Below are 25,199 nucleotides of genomic sequence, written 5' to 3' on the forward strand. Positions count from 1 at the left end.
TTTTTTTTTTTTTTTTTTTTTTTTTCTTTAGAGTTTTAATTTGGTAGTCATTGAGGAAAAATGCTATCTTTAAGTCTAGAGTGCTCAGTATTTTTGTTATAAAGAGACCACTTTTACTTTTTCTTCTCATCCTAAAACCCTATGTTTTGAAAAAAAAATTATCCACCTTTAGTACTTCCCCCAAATATTTTATTATTAAATACCACATATTTATTCTTAGCATGGAATAACTAGTATAACAACACAATTTTATAGTTTATATTTGAGTTAGCGTAGACAACCATCTTGGGCAACATACCAGTCACTTAGGTTTTTCATTCACTCATTCATGTGTGTGTGTATACATTCAATAAGTATATCCTGAGCATTTGTTGTGTGCTAGGAATCTTCTAGTAACTGGAGATACAGCAGTGAACAAAATAGCCAAAGTCCCTATCTTCCCTCACGAAGGTCACATTTTTGAAATATTTATAGCTGTTTATGAATGTCCCCTTCCCTTTTATAAAATTCAGGGAATTATAAGAGCATATGGTACCTAGTTAGCTGAATGATTAAAATCAGATACCAAATTCTCTAAAAAAATTGTGAAACAATGTTGTGCAGTTCCCCCAAAATGGTTTCTTTTCACATAATAATTGTTACAGGTCCCTCCATAGAAATGATAAGCATATAGAAGGTATTTATATAAATAAATAAATATATATATATATAATAAACTGTAGAAGGGTCCACTGTGTTTGTTCTTCTTTAAAAAGTTTTTAGTCAAATTCTTCTTTAGATTTGACTTAAATCTATGGTTATGACTTTGATGAGGAAATGTCTGTCTATAAACCAGTCATTCCTTTATGTAAGAATTGATGGAAATTATACAGAATGTACTAACTTGAGAAAGTGGAGAAATGCTTGGGACTTAGGTCTATGTGGAACGTGTACAGGACTTAGTTGCCAGTGCAAAGAGGATAGTGGCTCTAGATGAGTTTTCATAAAGGTAAAATTTAAGTAACAGAAAATGCATGGACTAGTAACTAGTAATTACACAGTAATTACACTTGGTTTTCCTTTCTCCCTAATCTTTTCAGTGCATGTTTTTTCATCAAGTTATACTGCAGATTTTTTTTAGTGTTATTATTCTTTAATTTGATGAGGAGGATGTTGTTTTTAAAGTATGGCGGTTTTATAGTGGAGATCAAGTGGGAAGTGCCCATGATTTGGGCTTCGCAGGGTTTTTGCAGATGCTGGATGAGAGTAGTATTTCATTTCCCATTTCCTACCACGTGTCCTTTTACTCACTCCACGTTTGCTACATGGGCCTCCTTGCTGTTGTTGATCAGGACTCAAAATTCAGATCATAGAAAACAGGTAGAAATAGCTAAGAACTTCATTCTGCTTTTACAGAAATACAAAGCAGAAGATTTGGGGGCAGGGGGACAAGGGAGAGGAAGAAGAAGAAAAAGAATGATGAAAAGAAGAGTGAATCCATTACTATATCAAAGACACCCCCCTCCAAACTTAAAAAAGATTAAATCAAATGTTTGAAGTATTTTGATGAACTTGTAATAGTAAAACATAATCTGATTATAATTTTTTTTTTTAAACCAACAGTTAAATCCATTTCCCCCAAATCTATTTGTTAAAAAGTAGTCTGCCAGTTGTCCAAAAAGGAGAGGCCTTTATCTAAAGATTTTAGTTTGGTTCCTTAGGTCAAAAATGTTGCAGTCATCCTTGAATTCTCTCTTTCTCATACACCCTGTAGCCAACCTTCAGAATATGTCCAGCATCTGACTACTTCCTCCCATGCCCATGGCTGTTGCTGTACCTCAGTCCACGGTCATTTCTACTGACCGGTGTCCCTACTTCCACCCTTGCCCCTTACAGTCCGAGGTCTATACAGCAGCCAGTACCATCCTTTTAAACGTATGTCAGTTCATGTAGCTTCTTTGCACAGCTCCTTCCACTGATTTGCCATCTTAGAATAGTCAGAATCCTGACCTTTTGTGGTAGAAGCCCTTTACGATCTGTGCCACTCCCTGTCTTTCATCCTCCTTTCCCTGCCGTTTGACCTCTTGCTCACTCTTTGCTACACTGGCCACCTCGCCGTTCCTGAACACATCACCACACATTTTCTTGCAAGCCTTTGTATTTGCTGTTTATCTGCTTGGAACGAGAGCATCCTCCACACTTCCCCCACCAAACATCCCCCCCCCCCGCCCCCCCAATGGCTAGCTCCTCATTTCTTTCAGATCTCTGCTCAAAGTTCATCTTATCAGAGAGACCTTTCTTGACCACCTGCACTTTGTTACTCTCTATACCTCTTACCTGATTTTATCTCAGCGAACTTACTTATTAATTAATTATTGCTTGTCGGTCCCTACCAGAATGTAACCTACATGAACAGGAGCAGGGATGGGGGCTTTTTAGCCACTGCTCTATCCCAAGTGCCGAGAACCACTCTTGGCATGTAGTAGGTGCTCGTTAAGTTTTATTGAATGGATGAATGCATCATTGAATATATTTATTTGTGCATTTCTAATATTTTACCAGTAAATTGGGTCTACGTTGGCTTTACTTTTGAATAAAAGTGTTATAAGAGGTTCAGAAATCATTGTGGTAATAGAATTTGACCATTTTTACTATGATTACTAACCAGTGGATTTTGTAGTGATTTCGTGAACATATTAACAAAATATAGCAGGCCATATATTTTCTGCAGTCATAATTTTTTAGGAGAAGCCCGCTGAGCTTTTTGTTTCAGGGGGAGTTTGTACTTTTCTGTAGGAATCCTGTCTTTTGAACATGACCTCAGGCCCCGTGCAGCTACTGACTCTCCAGAACTGGCACCTTCTTGGTTTTGTGTACCTAGGTTTTGGGTTCCTAAAGAAACATTTGATATGTTTTTACTCTGGTTTCTAATGAGAACATTTTCAATTCTTAAACAGAGTGAGAAATAGAAATGTGTTTCTAGCAGCCTTCTGCATGAAATGGAAGAAATGAGGAATGAGAAATTTTCTTTGATGTGGGAATTACAGTCCTCTGCTTGACAGTCCCCCTTCCCTGCCCCCATACCTAAACAAAGGGCTTCTTTCCACCTGTGTATAGTTCATTGTCACTTCAGGTCATCATTTTCTTTTCTAGGAATTAAAAGTTCCTACCTTAAAGTCTACTAAGTATTGGGGGTTGCGTAGAGACTGGGGCAGTTAGTAAACTGAAACTCTAACGGAAGGAAGGACACCTAAAATTATTGTAAAATTGCACTCAACACATGGAGTATCTAGTCCTTTGATCCTAGAGCCCCAGAAGGGGTTTGAAAGGAAGAATTGTAGAGAGACATTTTCATGCCTGAAAATATCAAGAACAATTTTGGCAGAAAGCACAGCATAGGAAGATGCTAGATTCTTGGGCAGTGAGATGTTTGCTGGTTTGGTATTTTATCTTTGGCAGTTGTTGCCACATTTGATCTTCTTAGCTGCTTTTGAAGATTCTGCAAAAGAAAAGTAGTATTCATTTCCAGCAGTAAAAATCCAGTGAGTGGTCAGTGGATTCAGGTTGTAATGTGTTTACAGTCTTCTGTACTTCTTTTCTTCCTTCCAGTTTTTCCTTTGAGGTTTATGCTCCACACTCACAGAAACTACAGACTGTGCCAGTTTACTACGCAGGCGCAATGTTGTCATGAAAGCACTTGACTGTAAGATCAGGAGTCTTGGCAAGTCACCTTGCCTCTGTGAGCCTCCCCTTCCTCCCGGGGAAAAGGGAAATTGTAGTGACTGTCTTCAAAGGTGGCTGTGAATATGAAGTGACGTGTCGTATTACACGTGAAAACACTTGGAAGACAACGCTACAAATGGAAAGCACGGTTATTGTTAAGGATTATTTGAATCTTCCGATTTCTTAACATCTAGAGAAATTGATGAAAATTTCAATCGTGGAGAGTTCAAGTCTGCCATAGGTTTTGATGCACATGCGGTACGTTTGTATTATTTCTTTCAGACCCCCCTAGGAACAATGTAAAGTTTCTTTCAGCTAGTCTGTAACTAACTGGCTTTTAAGTAAGGCCACATCACGTATGACTGGCGTGATGTCTTGTTCTAATGTAGAGGTACAGTGAAGACCTACTTTATGCTAGATGTTGAGGTGAGATACAAAGACGTACAAAATAAGCTCATACAGTAGCCCAGGTGGCAGAAAGAAGTCCCCATAACTAAACACATTGCCTTAATTAGGCATGTTAGAGTTACCAAACGCTGGGGAACACAGAGGATGGAATGAATTACTCCAGTTTGGTGGCTGGGAAGGGCTTTATTGTGCATTACCTGGAGAATAGGTGATTTGGGGGTTTCGCTTTGCTGCTGAGTCTGGTAGGCTTCTGTGCCAACTGTTTGGGTGGCTGACTTCCAAAGAAAGAGTTCTGTTTTACCCACTGGGCTTCTCTGAGTCAGTAAATGATCATAGTGTTTGATTGTGCAGTTATCATGTCCGGGATCATCGGTTGGGTCTGTGAATCACTGAACAAAGACTGGTGTGTTCCTGCCCTCAGAGTGCTTATGGCTTGATAGAGATGATGAGCCTGTCTTCATTCGAAATATATGAAGGCTGTGATTTTGAAGTGCTGTGATTGGGGAGAAGTTGAACATGAATCTCATTGGCCAAATAGAAAGTGAGGTGAGGGCTTCCCTGGTGGCGCAGTGGTTGAGAGTCCGCCTGCCGATGCTAGGGGACACGGGTTCGTGTCCCGGTCCGGGAGGATCCCGCATGCCGCGGAGCGGCTGGGCCCATGGGCCATGGCTGCGGAGCCTGTGCTCCGCAACGGGAGAGGCCACAACAGTGAGAGGCCCGCGTACAGCAAAAAAAAAAAAAAGTGAGGTGAGGTTGGTCACAATAGGCCCACACAATGGAAATTTCGATCATCCATCAGGATTTTAAGGTATCTCCCATATTTCTGACCTCTGAGCAGAAATAGCAGCTGTTTTGCTATTTCTGATGAACAACCCATCTCACTTATGTGTTTTAAAATATACTTTTAATATGGGTCACTCTGTTAGGTCTCAGGCATTTTTAAGCTGTCAATATGAGGAAATGTGCATTAAGTGGCTAAGAGAGCATGGGGTAAGTGGGCACCTGCAGAGTTTAAGCACTAAAGCCTGAAGCCTAGTGATGAAAAATATTTAAAACGTAGTTTGGTCAATAAGTAAAAACAGCAACCAGAGTGTAAAATTAGATTTGGCTAGTCTTAGTTAAGGACAAAACTGGGTCCCTAACTAAGAGCTAGCACAATGGATTTCATCGTGATTTCGATGACAGAGATGCTGGGAGGAAGGACGTATGTGGTGCTGGTCACACAGAGTACTGAGGTGTCTGAGCCCAGGGACAGGGCTGGCGGAAGACAGCTAAAGGCAGGAAGGATTCTCAGCCCGTCACTGTGAGCAGAAAAAAACCCCACAGTCAGTGACAGATTATTCCCTTCCAACACTTATTTTAGACTAGAGGTTCCCACAGCTGGAGGGTGTTCCCTTGGCTTGGCTTGTCATTTGCCTTGTGGCCAATATAGAATCTTCAGTTGTTTCTTGAGTCCAGTGGGTGTGTGAGAGTTGGGTAGACCAGCACATTTCGTTTATAAGAACTGAAGAAGGCCTCCATTTCGTGCTGTGCTGCTCTGATAGCAGGAAAATGGCTTGAAGAAGATAGCATCCTGGTACCCAGTGGTCTCCCCATTCACCTCTATCCATACTGAGTTTCCTGGTCACCAGTAATAATCAGATACCCTGTGGGTCTAACCATGTGATTTAATATAGGCTGGGAACTTCTATTTTTATCATAGTCTCTCTGGATTTATAATTAATTAATTACTTTCATTCCATCATTCATTCATCAAACATTTATCAAGCCCTTAGTATTTTCTCCTCATTTCTGGGACATTACCTCATCTACAGAAGAACTGGCTTTGTTAGGCAGTTGCTGGGATTATATCTTTATCTTATCTATCTTCCCCCCCCCTGCAACCACTGATCTTTTTACCATCTCCATAGTTTTGCCTTTTTTTTTTTTTTTTTTTTTGCGGTACGCGGGCTTCTCACTGCTGTGGCCTCTCCCGTTGCGGAGCACAGGCTCCGGATGCGCAGGCTCAGTGGCCATGGCCCATGGGCCCAGCCGCTCCGCAGCATGTGGGATCCTCCTGGACCGGGGCATGAACCTGTGTCCCCTGCATCGGCAGGCGGACTGTCAACCACTGCGCCACCAGGGAAGCCCTAGGATTCACTTCTGATGTTGTGCATTCTATGGGTTTGGGCAAATGTGTAATGACATGTGTCTATCATTATATTATCAGATAGAGTATTTTCACTGCCCTAAGAATCTGTGTGCTTTGCCTACTCATCCTCCCCCTGCAACCACTGACTTTTTACTGTCTCCATCGTTTTGCCTTTTCCAGAATGTCATATAATTGGGATCGTGCAGTATGTAGCCTTTTCAGATTGGCTTCTTTCACTTAGTGATACGCATTTAAGTTTCCTCCATGTGTTTTTATGGCTTGATAGCGCATTTCTTTTTAGTGCTGAATAATATTCTAGTATCTGGGTGTATCACAGTTTATTTATTCATTCACCTACTGAAGGACATCTTGGTTTCTTCCAAATTTTGGAAATTATGAATAAAGCTGCTATAAACATCTGTGTGCAGGCTTTTGTGTGGACATAAGTTTTCAGTTCCTTTGGGTAGATACCAAGGAGCACTATTGCTGGATTGTATGGTAAGAGTATGTTTAGTTTCGTAAGAAACCACCAAACTGTCTTCCAAGGTGGCTGTACCATTTTGCATTCCCACCAGCAATGAATGAAGAGTGCCTGTTGCTTCACATCCTTGCCAGCATTTGGTGTTGTCAGTGTTGTAGATTTTGGCCATTCTGATAGGTAATGCAGTAGTATCTCATTGTTGTTTTAATTTACATTTCTCTGATGACTTATGATGTGGAGCATCTTTTCATGTGTTTATTTGCCATCTGTATATCTTCTTTGATGAAGTGTCTGTTAAGGTCTTTGGCCTGTTTTTATTTTTTTAAATAAATTTATTTATTTACTTATTTTTGGCTGCTTTGGGTCTTGGTTGCAGTGCGCAGCCTTCTCATTGCGGTGGCTTCTCTTGTTGCTCAGCATGGGCTCTAAGCGCGCGGGCTTCAGTACTTATGGCATGTGGGCTTCAGTAGTTGTGGCTCGCGGGCTTTAGAGCGCAGGCTCAGTAGTTGTGGCACATGGGCTAACTTGCTCCGCGGCATGTGGGATCTTCCCAGACCAGGGCTCAAACCCATGTCCCCTGCATTGGCACGTGGATTCTCAACCACTGCGCCACCAGGGAAATCCTGGCTTGGTTTTTAATTGGGTTATTTGTTTTCTTATTATTGAGTTTTAAGAGTTCTTTATATGTTTTCGATCAGGCCTCTATCAGATGTGTCTTTTGTAAATATTTTCTTCCAGTCTCTGGTTTGTCTTGTAATTTTCTTGATACTGTCTTTTACAGAGCAGAGGTTTTTAAATTTAATGAAGTCCAGTTTATTAATTACTTCTTTCATGAATTTGTGTCTTTGTTGTTGTATCTAAAAAGTCATTGCCATGCCCGAGATCATCTAGATTTTCTCCTGCGTTATTGTCTAGGATTTTGATAGTTTTGCATTTAGTTTCATCATTCATTTTGAGTTAATTTTTGTGAAAGGTGTAAGGTTTGTGTCTAGATTCATGTTTTTGCATGTAGATTCACAGTTGTTCCAGCACCATTTGATGAAGAAGCTATGTTTGTTCCATAGTATTGCCTTTGTTCCTTTGTCAAAGATTAGTTGACTGTATTTATGTGGGTCTGTATCTGAGCCCTTTATCCTGTCCCATTGATCTATTTGTCTTTTCTTTTGCCAATACCGCACTGTCTTGATTACTGTAACTTTATAGTAAGTCTTGAAGTCGGGTAGTGTCATTCCTCCAACATGATTCTTCTCCTTTAACGTTGTGTTGACTATTCTAGGTCTTTGAAGGAATATTGTTTCCCTTTGCCTAAAAACAGATATGTGATGGGTTACATTTCTGAAACTTTCAGGTGCCTCTTTCATACCATAGAAATAACATCTAATAATCTTCCTGTGAGGTGACTAGTCTTGCTTCCTCCCTCTGTCCTTGTTTCTCTGTCAGTATTTCATCTACTCAGAAACATTTATCGAGTGTCTAGTTGGCACCAGGTACTGACATTAAATGGAAAGACCCAGTCCCCAGTCTGTGTGGAGCGGGAGAGGTGCTGACAACAGTGCAGGGTCACCCGGGTGACGTGCTTTCAGAGCTGGGAGAGGGGTTCACTAACTGGATGAGAGGATTTGGGAAGCTTTTACAAAAGGACATACATTTCAACAGGGCTCTGAAGGATGAGTAGATGATGATTGTCCAAATGGAGAAGGATGGGCAAGGGCATTCAGACAGAGGAAACAGGAAGGGGGTGGTATTGGGAAGCACAGTAAACTTATTACAACTCAAGTATATGCTGTGTGGTGAGACATGAAATTAAAAAGAAAGTAGTTCTGAGTGTATCATGAAGAATCTGGTGTACTGTATCAGGAGTTTGAAGTTTTTCCTGATTAGGGTTATTGGATATTTTGTTTTTTTGAGATAAAATTCACATAACATGATATTCACTATTTTAAGCACGTTAAAGTATACAATTCAGTTGTTTTTACTATGTATGCAAAGTTGTGCAACCATTCCCACTATCTAATTTCATAACATTAGCAGTCTTTCCCCCTCCCCTTGTCTCCCAGCCTCTGGCAACCACTGATCTACTTTCTGTCTCTATGGATTTGCCTGTTCTTGGACATTTCATATGAATAGAATCATACAATATGTGGCCTTTTTTTTTTTTTTTTTTTTTTTGCGGTACGCGGGCCTCTCACTGTTGTGGCCTCTCCCGTTGCGGAGCACAGGCTCCGGACGCGCAGGCTCAGCGGCCATGGCTCACGGGTCCAGCCGCTCCGCGGCATGTGGGATCTTCCCGGACCGGGGCACGAACCCGCGTCCCCTGCATCGGCAGGCGGACTCTCAACCACTGCGCCACCATGGAAGCCCATATGTGGCCTTTTGTGTCTTGAGTTACTTCACTTAGCATAATATTTTCAGAGTTCATCCGTGTTGTAGCAGTGTATCAATACCTTGTTCCTTTTTATGGCTAAATAATATTCCATGGTATGGAATAAACATTTTGTTTAGCCATTCATAAGTTGATGGACGTTTGGACTGTTTCCTCTTTTTCGGTTATTATGAATGATATTGCTCTTCATGCACAAGTTTCCTTGTGAACACATATTCTCAGTTCTCTTGGGTATATACCTAGGAGTGGAATTGCTGGGTCAGGTGATAACTCCATATTCAACGTTTGAGGAACTGCTGAACTCTTCCAAGTCATTGGAGATTTTTAAGCTGGAGCAAAACAGACTCAGGTTCTCTTTTAACATCACACACTTGAGGACAGTGTTTTCTTTTGAGCCTGGGTATTTCTAGTGCTGTCGCCTTGTCTTCCTAGTTCAAGGCATCACAGTCCACAACAGTGAAACCTATTGGGCTCTTTAAAATTCCATTGGTGTGATTGCTATAGAGGAATCTGTACCCAATGGCGTAGAATGGGACAGAAAGAAGGGATGTCAGGGTATTCATGCTCTCTCTCTAGGATGTATTGTAGAGAATGAGTTTTTCTATTTTAAAGAGAACCCCTGATTGAATTATAAGCTATTATTAGGGAGTTTATCGTACACATAAACTGTACTTCGATTCCCTGCAATTTGTTGTAATTAATGCAGGAGTTCAAGAGCAGAGAGTAAGGATCAGGTTGGGGCATGCTTTTCTCTTTTGCAACACCTGGCTGTTATTGGCCTTTTTTCACTAGCATTAAGGCCTGTGTGTTTGGGTGCATTTAAACAAACATTATCCTTTTCAGGAAAGAATTGCAATCCTTTGACTCACTGAAACTTAAGGAGTCTCAGTAAGAAGTTAGGTGTCTCTGGCAATATAGGATATTGATCAGCGAATGTTGAAAACCTCTGGGACTGAAGTTCTGCCAGGACAATCTTGTCTGTATGTGTTTGAGTGTATGCACGTGTTTGTATTTTCATGTACGCACGTGTGTCGGCTTGTGGTGTAAAAAAGGCAAAAAGAAAAACTTCTCCTTTTAAGGTTCTCTTTGTGGAGTTATGGTTTTAGCCTTTTCCTTTCGTTTCTTCCTCCCTGTTGGTTTATTTCAGTTTTGCATAGTTGCAGGAACGCGGACTTTGTCAGCTGCTTGATGAGGCAGAGTATTAATTGACTGTCAACTCGAACATTCATTAAATAGAAAAGAGTTTAGATAGTACATGGCTCAGGAACCAAACACATTATTATACCCGAATAATCACAAACTGAAATCTTCTCGGGGGCTTTGAGGACAGAGGGGCCGAGGGAGGCAAGCCTTCCCGTTTGTCTGGTTCCATGCCCGCGTATGTACTGTTTATCTGGTCCTGGCAGGTGGAGAGCAGGGTGGGCCACCCTGTCCATTATCTGGATTTACAGCTGTGAGCACTCTTTGAAATGGCTGGAATGTGCTGTTTCTCTTGTGTTGGTACCTCTGTCAATCTAAGAGTTAAAATTATGCTCTTTGCCAACCTGTGTCCCAGAATTCTAGGACAGCTTGTCCCCAACATCCCCCCACCTCCCACGTTTGTCTTTTATGGTAGAAAGCTTGTACATTTATTTCTTAGTTGCCCAATAGAATGCTGACCAGAAAGCAATGCGAGCGTTTTGGTACCTACTGCACTGTCCTGGGAGAACTGGGTCTCCAGTACATTCTAGCAAGACTCTTCTGATATTGCTGATTGTAAAGGGAGTTTTCTAGTGAGGAGAGGACATTTTAAGTCTTACCCTTTTCTTGATAATAACAATGACAAAACAATCTGGTTTCTCTCTCTGGTCCTCCCACCCCAGTAGTTTTATGGAAAAGCTTCACAGACTGAGGAGTTTAAGGATGGTACTGATGTGCTCCCTCTCTCTAAATTGTCACATCCCTACTGAACATGCACATGGGAAGAGATAAGAGGGTTTGCCGGACCTTGAACTGTAGAGGAGGGAAAGGCAGATGTAGCTGTCTGACAGCAGCAGTGACACTGCAGGTCCACAGTTAGAGCATACGGAGTGCTTCCACTCACCTGTCTTTAACTACGAAAGAGCGTTTTCTTTCTGTCTCAGATATCCTTGGGCAGTGGGGGTAAAAGAGATCAATGCATGGGTGGTATGTGCCGATCAGACAGCTTCAAGTGTTATTAATACCTTAGTAGAGTGAAGTCTGGGTAACTTCACTAACAGAGTGAAGTCTGGGTAACTTTTTTATTTAATTAATTTATTTATTTATATTTTTTGCGGTACGCGGGCCTCTCACTGCTGCGGCCTCTCCCATTGCGGAGCACAGGCTCCGGACGCACAGGCTCAGCGGCCATGGCTCACGGGCCCAGCCACTACACGGCATGTAGGACCTTCCCGGACCGGGGCACGAACCCGTGTCCCCTGCCTCGGCAGGCGGACTCCCAACCACTGCGCCACCAGGGAAGCCCAAGTCTGAGTAACTTTTAATGATCCATAATATAGAAGTATCTTTACTCAAAGCAAGGCAGTAAAGACTGTGTGTGTTACTGATGAACTGCTGTGTACTTTTTTAAAAATGTTGCATTTGGCAACATATATATTTAAGGGCCCAGTTTGCACTGGCTTCTGCGTACAGCCTCTCCTTCTAGGTAGGAGCCTATTAATTGGAGACCCCGATCTCTAGATTTTACTTTTATCCCTCTATGCATCTTATGAAGTTGTCAATGAGTCGTTAGAATGCATAACTCAGTCTCCTTTCCCTTCCTTCTACCTTCGGGAGGAAAGTGAAATATCCCAGAGGCTGCTGCTCTGGGAGAAAAAACAGATCTGAATAATCCAAGGGCCAAAGTATGAAACATGTCATGTAATATGTTTTTACAGAAAAGCTTCTATGTCAATGCTTGTCTCATATGCTGTGGCACAGATGAGGGAGGGGAGGGCAGCTTGGTTGTTGAAGCCCTTCCTTAGAAGCATTGGGATCATGAAAATCACCCAGCAGTGGTGTTTGCATTTTCATTTCTATTTTTAGACTTCAGTGAAATTGATGACTTGCCTGCAATGGCTGGGAATCCCATCCCACTCTCATCACCTCTGAGGTTGCCATGCAGAAATGGAGCTCCAGGCTCTGGTCTGTGTGGTCCTGCCTTCAAGGAGCAGTGTTACCTTGGGCAAGTCATTCTCCTTCCTCAACAGAGTTTTCTTCTCTAGAAACAGAAGAGCTGGGCGTGAGTTTTCGAAATCCTTCCCTCATTAAGTAGCTTACACTAAGTCATGCTGTAATAGTATATGACCTCCACCTCTCTGTGGCTTTCAGAGCCAAAGGCTCATTTCTTGCTACCTTACATGTGTGCTGTGTCCATTGCCTTCTTTCCCTGGTGGTCAGGCTAACCAGGCAGCAGTGCTACCTGGACACTGCAGGTCTCAGGGCAGAGGGAAGCAGAGCTGGGAACCAGGCACGGGCTTGGAAAGCTTCTGCTTGGGATTGGCATGTGTCACTCCCTCCTCCATTTCACTGATCCCGAAGCTAGTCTCAGAGTTAATTCGGCTATGATGCTCTGGGAGGGGAGGCCCCATGGAGAGTGGCGGCATTCAGAGCAGTGATAGTGGCCTACCATCCTCCTGTCTCCACCATCCTGTGATTTAGGCTGAGTTACGTTGAGCCCTTGGGTAGAAGCATGACCAAAACCACATCTTAAAGTTTTCAGATTTTCATGGCTATTCCCTGTTTGAGGCATTTCTGCTGAACTGGACTTGGAATGAATATTTCACGTGTGAGAGGGGTGGGAGGAATATTTTAAAAGCAGCACGTACTCGGCCTCTGGGTTCTCTTGCCTTATTTGTGGTTCTGTGGCGGTACAGTCCATACTTTCCAGAATACCGTGTGGAATTTCTCAATCTGAGAAGTATTAACAGACCTGCATGTGAAATATACTTGCATAAGTGCTTAGATAAAGCCCTCATATATAAATTAAAATAAGAGATGAAAGATCATAGCAGCACATCTGTAAACATTGAGGATAATGTAATGGGGAGTAATTTTGAAAGAGTCCTTTGATACCACTGAATGCATGCTTTACTGATTTAATTCAGTGTGGCTTTTTTTTTTTTTTTTTTTGCGGTATGCGGGCCTTTCACTGCTGTGGCCTCTCCCGTTGCGGAGCACAGGCTCCGGACGCGCAGGCTCAGTGGCCATGGCTCACGGGCCCAGCCGCTCCGCGGCATGTGGGGTCTTCCCGGACCGGGGCACGAACCCGCGTACCCTGCATCGGCAGGCGGACTCCCAACCACTGCGCCACCAGGGAAGCCCCAGTGTGGCATTTTTTTAACCTTTCTTTTCAAAATCTTAGGGGGAGGAAAGAACATGGAGAAGTCACATATTTTCTTGAGTTTGGATAGAAGTATTCCAGATAGATGAAACCTCTAGGGATGGATTTATAGTGTCTGTCAGTTTCCAAGTGTGACGTTTAATAGCACCAATTATCAGGAAGCCTTTACTGTTTCACCCAGAGAAACTTGCATTCAATCCATAAATTAATCTCTGGAGATTCAAAATAAAACAAAAAACTGAAAATAGAAATGTTACCCTTGTTCAATAAGCATAATTATGTTCACCAATTCTTAGAGGGAGAGCAAAATCTTCACCTAAAGCCATTCATTGGACCTCAGCAGTCAGATGGACTATTTCCAGGTCTTTGAATATAAAAAATATTTAAAAGCTTTCCTTGTGGGTTTGGGTTTTCAAAGAGGATCCCTTTGGAAAGTTGGCAAATACTTACTTTCCTGGCACAAGGATTGGTTTTTTTCTTTTCCCCTCCACCCAAAGCTATGACAGGGTGGAGTGGAGTATACTTCCATGAAATTGCATGTTTCCAGAATAGGATTCAGTGTTATATTTTACTGCTGTTAGAATTGAATCTCTAATCAAAAATAAGCAAAAACCAAACATTCTAGAAATAGAATTTCAGCTCATATTCTCTACTTTGGTCTTCATATAGGATAGAATTATTATATCTTATAAAAGTACCTTTTGAGCAGAAATGTAGCAAACAATCAATTAGCAAAGTGGTTCAGATTCCATTCCTGTTTCTGTGATCTCATGTAGTAATATCCACAATCTCAAATGGCAATCACACCATATCATTAACGCTGTTCAGATTCTCTCGTAGTCTGGATGGCTTGCAGGCAGGGGCATTGCATTCTTCAGCTCCTTGGTTTTGCTTACCAGCACAAGCCTACATTTAACCTAAATGACCGGGAACAATCCTGGTGTTCCTTGCTACTGGATTGGGATTCGCTGTTGCCTAGCGTGGGATGGATCTATAATAGATGGAACCTGCTTATACATTTTATAGAAGTGATAATTGTGGATGAAAGTTGGGATCAGCAGGGTAAGAAAACTATAACTATTGTTTTGCTGGGTGCTGTGGATTATATTTCCCAAGGTCTCAGCTAATCATTTTTGCCTCCAAGGTGACGTGTAAAAGGCCCTAGCTATGGAAGATAATGCTAGGATAACACCTTTTAAGATGCTTTTCTCGTTGGTTCTTAAACATTAAACCCTTAAATACTGCACTGGAGAGAGAAACGTGACAGCAGTGGCCCGAGAGATGATGAGCATCCCTGCAGGGCCGACTGTCTTAGCCTTCTCCAGGATGTTCTGGGCATCTAGCCGACTTAGACGTACAGGAAGTGCTTAATGAATGTTCGTTAATATCCATGTGTCTCCTGGGCTTGGAGAGCAGAAAATGAGTCGAAACAACTCCAGATACGAAGGAGTGAATGCATGTAGAAGAGTTTCAAACACTGTTTGAATAGGACGGACGAGTAGGCAAATGTTACCATCCTTCCCCACCTTGAAATTATGTCTTCTGGTTTGTCTGGGTTTTTGGGTTTTGTGCATGTTGTTCTTGCTGTTGTTTTTAGAATCCCATTGTACCTTTCTTTAATAAACACTAACATTCCTTCCTATTGTGAGATTTTGTTTTTTTAGTCCTTTGGGGTTTTTTTGTTGTTGTTTTTATTAACAAAAAACTTAAACATCCTTTAATTTTTCTGAAGAAAAACACAGCGGGCTCCTCTGGCCATAGGATGATGTTAACACTTTTCGTCATCCCTCTTTTCTTCTTATTCCCCCAGTTTTGAAAGTATGGTCTTCAGATTCTAAGTGGCTCTTCTTCAAAGACCTATCTGCTTTCACAGTGAACACTTGGTACTTAAAAGGTCTTTGATGACTAAGGACCCCCTTGCTTGCCTGGGTTTCTACAAGAAGGTGTTCTCCTTTTTGAGAACTGGCTAGGTTATAAACATAAAAGTTCTTCCCTGGGCTTCCCTGGTGGCGCCGTGGTTGAGAGTCCGCCTGCCGATGCAGGGGACACGGGTTCGTGCCCCGGTCCGGGAGGATCCCACATGCCGCGGAGCGCCGTGAGCCATGGCCGCTGAGCCTGCGCGTCCGGAGCCTGTGCTCTGCACCGGGAGGGACCATGGCAGTGAGAGGCCCGCGTACTGGAAAAAAAAAAGATCTTTCCTGAATGGCTCCCGGGCAATTCCTAAAATCTCTTGAAGGAAAAGTTTCCTCACGTGAATGAGTGGACCTTTTACTGTTTCCTGGAGAACGGGCCCAGAGGCACAAGACAGGTGCCAGAGGAAAACTGAGAACCAGGCTGGGGACAGGGAAAGAGTATGGCGGTGGGTGCTGAGGACAAACCATGAAGGAAGATGGAGGATGCAACAGAAAACATGTGCTGTAGCTTTGCATGAGAAGAAGGCTTCTGAAGCCTGTGTTTCCCTCTTAGTTTAGGTTTTACTGAGCTTTCTCCTAGGAGATGAACTAATAGTGTGCATCATTAGGTTATGTTTTTAGGCATAAATCTGTTATTTAAGTAAGGTTATAGAAGCCCTGAGCTTTGCTTGGACTCGATAGGGTGCACTCCTTGAAGCAAAGGTGCTAGTGCAAAGCATTTCTGTTGGAGCTCTTGGTTTGCTGAATGAAACCATGGAACCTGCGATCCTTGGCACTTGCCATGTGCAGGCTGGCTGTCTCTTTCCCCTTGAGATGGGAGACATTCAGGCACACAGCAGGCACGTGGATCATGGGAATGCATGGGACCACCCTTCTGTGATGGTAACTCACCTTGTGTGAAACATTTGAAAAATATGCCAGAGCTTGGGGACTTGACCTCAGTGAACAGGGGAAAAAAGGAAGCCAGAGGGGAACATGGCATATTTTAACTGCAGCAATTCAGGTTTCTTTAGTCTTCAATACTTTGATTCACTCTCATGCTGTTTCTTTTAATTCGTTTACAATTATTGCTTCAAAATGTTTTCATTTACTCTGATTCTCTCCTATGAAGAATGAAGAGGCAGGTCATGACTTCCCCTTTCCCCTCTATCATATATTATTGCCAGAAACTCCCTCAACAAAGAAAAAAATACACACACACACACACACACACACACACACACAGGTGGTACCTTCAACTTCACAGGATTTTTCAAAGTATCTTGTCTAGTATTAGCTCTAAACTGTGCACATTCGGAAACAGCAGAGCTGCCACTTCATTACCAACAAAAGATTTTTAATCACAAGGTCTTATATGAAACCTCTGTTCCTATTTGTTGGGATTTAGAATCCACGATGCCTCTAACCAGCTAAGGATATAATGACTAGGTGAGGTCAGGGCAGTGTCCACTGAGCTCAGAGTGGTGAGTGGACACAAAGGTTTTCTACAGGTACCAGGGACTTGTCTCTGAAAAGCAGTGAAGGTAATTGTTATGTACATTAATCGATTTAGTCAACCGACATTGACAAGTAGTCAAATTATTGATTCGCTACTGGACGCTGTAAAATGATCTTGAATATTTTAGGTGAAAGATAGAATGGTGGTAGGAAAAATAGGTTGTTTTTCTATTAGACATTAAGTTTGACTAAAAAAAACTTTGGATAACGCCGAGTGTTGGTCCTTCTAATTTGAGTGTAGGTTTTCCCACCAGAGACAGACCTGGTTGTCTTTACCTTGTCCCATAAACCCAAGAGTAGAGAAGTAGAGACTATTTTGTCGAGCCTGATTCTTCTGTTCAAATAGGTATTGGATTGATATGTAGCAATGTCCATGATATCAAGGTAGAGGCAGCAATAATTAGCTCTCAGGGCTGATTGCCTCTCTCCACGAGAGCTGGGCTTTGGGTCACTCCTGAGCTCCCTTGATTGACATGCCAAAATTTTGAAGAAGTACAGACTTATGGTTACCAGGAGCAAAAAGGTGGTTAGCATTTGCCAAGAATTAATGCCTAAAAAGTGTGACTGTTCTAGAGGTAGCTGTGTTCTAAGAGTATGGTCAAAGGAAGTGGAGTCCTGGGATGTAAAGGTTTGGGGTGAGGAGATTTCTAAGTGCGATTTTACTGGCGAGGAAACAATAACGCTGTATTAGTTTCTAGAAGAGTGGTCTAGTCTGAGGTTGATGTTGTGTATGGGCACATTCTGTCCGTCTGAACTTTGCTGCTTGGAGGACGTACTTTGGGTTGGAAGGCTCCGTATCACATTTGATTAGATTTTTTGTGAGTCACAGACGTGGAGGGTGAACCCGGCTCTGAAAAGCTTTATCCTGTCCATTAGCAGAATTCTCAATGATTTGGCCTATTTGTCTTCTACTCTCCCAAGCCTTGGGGTTTAAGAAATGGTGTGTTTCCAGAAGTTTTTCAGGAGTGCACACACTGTTGAATATGGCTTTGGCAGCTGTGCTGTTGTGGTTGTCGAAGTGTGGAAGAGCGTTTTCGTTCTTGGTCTCTTGTTGTGAAGAGCTGGTTCTTATCAGTAGTTCATCCTGCCGGCCCGCAGTGAAATGATGTGATGAGAACGCTCTCAAACTCAGAGTGAACGGGACGTGGCACCTGCCACATCAAACAAAGATAAACACAGGCAGAGGTCACTTTCCATCTTCTATAGACCTGACCTTTATCGACATCACCTGTGTATCCTGCTGTGTACATAAGGTTTCACATCCAGAGGCATCGATGTCGTGGGAATGTATTCCAAGTATGTGTTTTTAAGGTTATTTGTTCTTCTGTTTCCATGAACAGATATCAGTATTACCTGCAAGTCAAAAAAGACGTGCTTGAAGGGCGGTTGCGATGTACGCTGGAACAGGTGATCCGGCTGGCGGGCTTAGCTGTGCAAGGTAAGAGAGTGGGGACCGGTGTGTGACAGTCCGTCTTCTGTCGGATGTTGGTGTCGCTGGCCTCTCAGAGGGAAAAGTTAAATTTACTTAAACGATCCCTTAGTAACTCTCACTTTTCATTTCAGGGTATCTTCCATTAAAAATGCAGAGATACTGATTTTTAGAGGCAGGATGTTGGATTTCTCAAAGCTGTTTGCGAATTGCTCAGGCTTGTATAATTTTAGTTTTATTTGAAGAAACAGCAGCTTTCATCCTGCCTCTAAGTAAAGCTACATTGCAGGGTTGGTGGAACATTTTCTTAGAATTTTGTCACTGCCCAACATGGTCATATCTTGTGGCTTGACGCTATGACTGTGTGACTTTCACATCAGTTTCAAGTGTGAGAGCTTAAAACATTGTAGTGTAATTTATTCCGACACAGTTAAAGAGAGAAATTTTAAATGCAAGATTGTAATGTGGAACAACAAACGTGTGTTAGAGTACATATCTTTCAACTTGTCCTACTTAGATTGATCAGACACCTATGTTTTTATCTTCTCTAAATCGTTACACATATTCACGTAACACAGCATGTAATTTTTTACATATCTTTATACATTACTCTTTATTGAGGGGTAGCTTCATTGTCTTTAGTCATGTTGAAAACAAGATAAAAGTATAATTTTTAAAGAGAGACGAGTTTCCCTTGTAGTCATGATTTTCTTTAAAATCAGGTACCGTCCAAATGCAAGGCTGCCAGCCGCCAAGTCCTTGCTGTGTGGATTGTTGTTGTAGAAGCTGAGAACTGAACTTCCCATCTGTAACTGCACTGAAGTTAAACCTTTTGGGTTTGAAATGTCTAAAGAGGCAGCCTTTCCTTGATAACTTTCATTTTGGGGATATTAGCGGGTTAGCGATTTTTGTTGGACGTGTGATTCTTAGTAGTTAGCTTCTCCTGTTCCCCTGTGGATTGGAAGTACGCACTATATGCTGTTCACCTAACACTGGAAAGGGAAGGAGCAATGCCCAGAACGATATAACGAAACCATCCGTGGTTATAACTGAAAAATCATTAAAACAGTGGAGAAGACACCCTTAATTGGGGAGAAGAGAGAGAAGATCAATGGGTCCCTCATCTTCATATTGGGTCTTTCTCCTTTAAAATGCTTCCTTTTCACTCACTCTCTTTTTTCCCCTCTCACTCTTTAATCATTGGGCTCATTACAGGCATCCTGGATATTGGAGGACCCTAGTGATAGCTTTCAGGCTAAAGGAAGTTGGTGAACTTACTCTGGGTTCCCTTTTCCTTGGGTCCTTGAAGCTCGCTGTTCAGTCTGATGAAACCTCCTCTAGCTATAATATTTGTAAAATAATTTTTCTGAGAACGCTTATTGGGCAGTTAGAAAGCCACATCAACAGAGATAAAAGTTGTGATGAAATATGACAGCAGATAACTGACCTTGGAATTAGGCAGAGCCTACGATCTTTGGTGTTCCTGAGTGCCTCACCTTGTTAATTAGTTATGTGCTGAGTTTGTAGGTGCATCTTTGCCTTCTTGGTAACAGCCTTCTGTGTGGATCCCCTCACTCTCTAGTTCTTGTTACCTAAAAGATACCTGAATCCATTTCTACCTGATGCTAAACATTTTACGTGAAATTAAAATTTCATGCTGCTTTGAGTTTTTTTTTTTTTTTTTTTTTTTGAGAGCAAGTAGGATTCGAAGCAAGACATTTATAGATTTATGATAGAGGCGAACTGTATTCGTTTTACATGTGCTCAAACTTACAACCGTGAGATGAAAGTAGGACAAAACAGAACTTTGGGCATCTTATAACATGTGGAGTTGTTTAAGAGGTGTAAAAATTTGCAAGGATGCTTGCCAAGGGTGATTTACAGTGGGAATTTCCAGCTGCAAATATATGAAGAGATGCAGATGGGTTTGTCTCTTCAGTTCTCTAAATTAACCTTGAGTTGAAAAGTTCCCTTGGCATGGGCTTCCGTGGTGGCACAGTGGTTGAGAGTTCGCCTGCCGATTCAGGGGACACGGGTTCGTGCCCCGGTCCGGATGCCGGTCCGGGAAGATCCCACATGCCGCGGAGCAGCTGGGCCCGTGAGCCATGGCCGCTGAGCTTGCGCGTCTGGAGCCTGTGCTCCGCAACGGGAGAGGCCATAACAGTGAGAGGCCCGCGTACCACAAAAAAAAAAAAAAAAGTCCCCTTGGCAGATATTATTAAGATATGTGTTGGTAAATATTTAATAAAAAGATAAATATAGATTTGTTTTAAGTTTTTAAAATAGCTTAGGAATCACTTTCAAATTTCCCCATTCTTTCTAGAAAATTCTGTAGCAGTGCTCACATGCTTATATTTACATTATTGCTATGTGAAAGTGGTAGTAACATCAAACCCATCTTGGCACTGTTCTTATTTAATAATAGTACAGAAGTAGGATAAAGTGGCGAGAGTAAATGTGGTGATAAGTTTACCCTATTTTAGTCCATCTTTAATGTCATATAATAAAGACTGCCCTCCTTCCCCTTCTTTTCTTTTCAGCTGATTTTGGAGACTATAATCAGTTTGACTCTCAGGATTTCCTCAGAGAATATGTGCTATTTCCAATGGTAAGTGTAATTTCCTTTTTCTTAATTAATTTTCTACCTTCTATGGATATTTAATTCTTTCCTTTGAAAATCTCAGAGGAATTTACACACATATTCCCTAGGGAGAATGTCCCTGCATTTATAAAGTAGGAACAAGTTTTGTAAGACACTGAGAATGGTAAAGATGCCTCTTCTTACCTCCTCAAGACACTTCCCTGCCCCCGGCCCCATCACACCAGCCTCCACTACTATGTTCCGTCTTCCTTTCTGAGCACACCCAGCTTGGTCCCATCCCAGAGCCTTTGTACTGCGCCTCCTCTGCCTGGAATGCTCGACCCCAGGTCTTCTTACGACTTGTCATTCAGATCTTGATTCAAATACCACCTCCTCAGGGAAGGCTTCCTTTTCCTTGACCATCTATATTATACACTCCAACCATCCAGCACTTCCTGCCCTTTTATGCGTGTATTTCAGAGCTCTTTCAGTATCTGAACGCGTTCATTCTTTCTCTCATTTTTATTGTCAGCTGGAATGTCAGCTCTGTGGTCCTTAAGCAGGGACTCTATCTCATCCACTGTTGTCTGGCACATAATTTGCATGCATAAACATCTGTTGAATGCGTCCATGAAGTAAAATGTTTATTCCTGGGTTAAATTAGGGATGAGGCTAGGTTTTTAATCCCTGGAGTATTTTTGTTTGTTTCTTGGTAGCTTTGGAGTAATTGAGAAGAGCTTTCACGAGGAAAGTTAAAACATTTGAAAAACCATTTTAGGGAAAGGCTATACCCGCTCCAACATTCCGGCTCTGATTTTAGAAATCACGAGCATTTACCACTTTTTTTTTCCCCCCGAGGGATAAAGTTATATAAGAAATGGTGCTTGTTCTCAGGGCGACGACAAAGTGGCTGAGTCAATAGGAAGTTTGCAAAATCCTAATGCAAATCCAAGTGTAACAAAGTATGATAGGGATTCTCTGTGGGGAGAGGTTACCTGTTTTGGGGAGGTGAGGGTAGGTCGAAAGGCTAATGGTGTGTGAGCTGCATCTTAAAGGATGAGCAGCATTGCAGCAGGCAGAGAGGGAAGGAGCAAGGGATGCTCTAGACAGAGGCTGGAGGAGGAGAGGTGAGGCGGCCTGCGTAACTGGGTGGGAGCCAGCTGGCCAGTGTGATGGCCGCTCAGGGGTGCGGAGGGGAGCGGTGGCAGAGAAGCCTGAAACATCTGAGGAGTTAGAACGCGTGGGCTCCATCCAGGGGTTCCAGGCCCCACACTTTGAGGACCACTGGATTAGAGTAATGAGACCGTTTGCGGAAGGACGTCAGATAAGAATCTGTTGTGGTGTTCTCGGCAAGACAGAAGAATTAGGTGTTGGCAGTGAAGATAAAAACGAAAAAGCAATGCAAAAGATATTTTGGAAGTACAGTGGGCAGAGCTTGGCATCTAAACTACTGTGGCATATGGGAGAAAGTAGAGGGGTCTGGCAACAAAGGTTTTAAGTTTTGAGAGAAGGGGTAAGTAAGGTTGCAGTTATTTCCTGTGTCAGTGATGAGATGAATCTAATTGGTCCAAAACTTTAAAAAAATTTTCATACAATTCTTAAAGGTTACTTTCCATTTACAGTTATTACAAAATGTTGGCTGTATTCCCCATATTGTACAATACATCCTTGAGCCTCCCTTATATCCAGTAATTTGTACCTCCCATTCCTTCCTCCCCTACTCGTAACCACTGGTTTGTTCTCTATATCTGTGAGTCTGCTTCTTTTTGCTGTATTCACTAGTTTGTTGTAGTTTTTTAGATTCTACATATAAGCGATATCATACAGTATTTGTCTTTCTCTGTCTGACTTATTTCACTTAGCATAATACCCTCCAAGTCCATCCATGTTGTTGCAGATGGCAAAATTTCATTCTTTTTTTTATGGCTGGGTAGTATTCCATTGTGTGTGTATCCATACACACACACACACACACACACACACACACACACACACACACACACACACACACACACACACACACACACACATACCCCGCATCTTCTTTAGCCATTCATCTGTTGATGGACACTTAAGTTGTTTCCATAGCTTGTCAGTTGTAAATATTGCTGCTATGAACATTGGGGTGCATGTATCTTTTAGAATTAGTGTTTTCTTTTTTTTCAAGATATATACCCAGGAGTGGAATTGCCGAGTCATAGAGTAGTTCTATTTTTAGTTTCTGAGGAACCTCTCTATTGTTTTCCACAGTGGCTACACCAGTTTACATTCCCACCAACAGTGTACAAGGGTTACGTTTTCTTTAAAGTGGTCAAAAACTTAACCTTATTCTTCTAGGTTAGGGAAATACTGCAAAATCTCTAACTTTTTATGAATAGCTCTCTCCTTATTCTACTTCCCACCAAGATAATAGCAGTATTATCTTGGGCCTGCTGTTTTTTATGCCTTATTAATTCCACCGATTAAATCAACCTCCATTCAAAGAGATTAGCATATTACTTAGCAGAGAAGTTCTTCATAGGACTTGGTGTCAGTATCTGTAACAACTCAGCAGCTCACACAAAAGTCAGGATGTTTTCTGGTGTGCTCCGCGGAGGAAAGTGAAAGTGATACCTTAGAATTTTAGAGAACGTGTATGTTTGTGTCAAACGGAGACAATGAATTGGGTTGATAATTTTTCACAATTTTTTTTTTTTTTTTTTTTTTACCTTTCTCTCATTAAAGGTCTTTATCACATAGCCTTTAGGCAGAGATCAGGAGAATTTTCAAGGGTGATCACGAGCACGAGATGTATGAGTTTGTAGGTGGTAAAATGCTTTGACAGGTTAAAGTGCTGTAAGGCAACAAAGGAGTTATTTTGTGTATCATTCCTTTTTCAGAATAAGACCATGTCACTGCTGGGCTCTAAGCAAATCAGATGTTAAAACAGCAGAGACCTCATTCAGTCTCACTGTGCCAGACAGATATTGATGTTGTTGTCCTTGGATCTAAAACTTCCCTCTTTGGTATAGTAGCTGCTAGTGACAGGTGGCTATTTACATCCAAATTGAAATTAATTAGCATTAAATAAAATTAAAAATTTAGTTCCTCAGTTGCATTAAAAAAGTGTTCAGTAGCCACGTGTGGCTCATGGCTACTGTACTGGAAAGCTTGGGTGTAGAACATTTCCATCGTTCCAGAAAGTCCTACTGGACGGCCCTCAGGATGACGTGGCAGAAGCTGATGTCAGCATGCGTATCTGATTCGTGAACATTCCTAGGCTTCTGCCATCAGTCATGTATCCTCTCCTCCGCCCCACGACCCTGACCCCTGTTGTATCCTCGATACACTGTGGCCTGTGGTCAGGAGGTTTAGAGTATAGGGGTCAAGTGTTCTGTGCCCATATCCTGGCCGTGCCACTTACTGGCTGTACAAACTTGGGCAAGTTATTTAACCAAAGCCTCCATTTCCTCATCTAAAAATGAGGATAACAAGCCTAATCTGACTGTGAGGATAAAAGGAGAGAATGCATGTGAAGGACTTAATCGCGCACACGGTGAATTCTCAGTGTTTATTTAGTTGTCATCATGACCACCGTTGTCCTCACATTATCAGCAGCATTATTTTTCTGTCTCTGTTAGGCAAGCACAGGATGCTGAAGGGTGTCTTTCCAGGCAACAGTACTCTGTGCACTTTGAAATGTGAGCAGACAGAGGACAAGCAGAGTGCATAAATTATCATTCAGCCGCTTCGCGTAACTTGAGCCCTACTCAATACCCTGTAATGGCCTATATGGGAAAAGAGTCTAAAAAAGAGTCGCTACGTGTATATGTATAACTGATTCACTTTGCTGTCCGGTAGAAACTAACACAACATTGTAAATCAACTATACACCAATAAAAATTAAAACAAAACAGAAACAAAAAAACCCTCGCTTGACAATATGAAACCGACACGTTGCATATTGAGCTCAGCTCAGCTCAGCGCAGTCAATGTTTATTGATCGACTACTGTATGTTGAGAGTTTATATGCTGGCATTGTTCAAAGCCCTGAGTTGGGCCCTGGAGGCAGTGTGGAGGCTTGCTGTTTGCTGACCTTAGGTGCCTGTCATCTAGCAGAGGGAGGGAGACAAGGATAAAGGGTGAGATGAGTATCCAGGTAACTATGTAACAAAGACAATAGGTAGACGATGGTAAGAACTCTAAGAGAGACACACAGGGCGGAAGAGGTAGGTCCAGAGAGGGAAAGGCTTCTGTCCCACGTGAGAGAATATGGAAGCCCTGTCCAGGGAGTGGTAGGTGTGTCAGGACCTGAAAGATGGGGTGAGACGTGAAAGCAGTTTGTGTTAGGAA

At 42.1% G+C, this 25,199-nt stretch overlaps 1 protein-coding gene across 1 annotated transcript in view; it reads left to right on the forward strand.

Moving 5' to 3' along the window:
* Positions 1–25,199, forward strand: part of PTPN14 (protein tyrosine phosphatase non-receptor type 14) — a 101,898-nt gene that overhangs the window by 33,600 nt on the left and 43,099 nt on the right. The window contains exons 3-4 of the mRNA XM_024751196.1: positions 18,198–18,295; positions 20,827–20,894. Of these exons, the coding sequence (XP_024606964.1) occupies positions 18,198–18,295; positions 20,827–20,894 (166 nt within the window). The remainder of the gene's footprint in view (positions 1–18,197; positions 18,296–20,826; positions 20,895–25,199) is intronic.

The sequence above is a fragment of the Neophocaena asiaeorientalis genome, unplaced genomic scaffold, assembly GCF_003031525.2.
Source record: "Neophocaena asiaeorientalis asiaeorientalis breed wild unplaced genomic scaffold, Neophocaena_asiaeorientalis_V1.1 scaffold67, whole genome shotgun sequence".
In the NCBI taxonomy this organism is placed as follows: domain Eukaryota; kingdom Metazoa; phylum Chordata; class Mammalia; order Artiodactyla; family Phocoenidae; genus Neophocaena; species Neophocaena asiaeorientalis.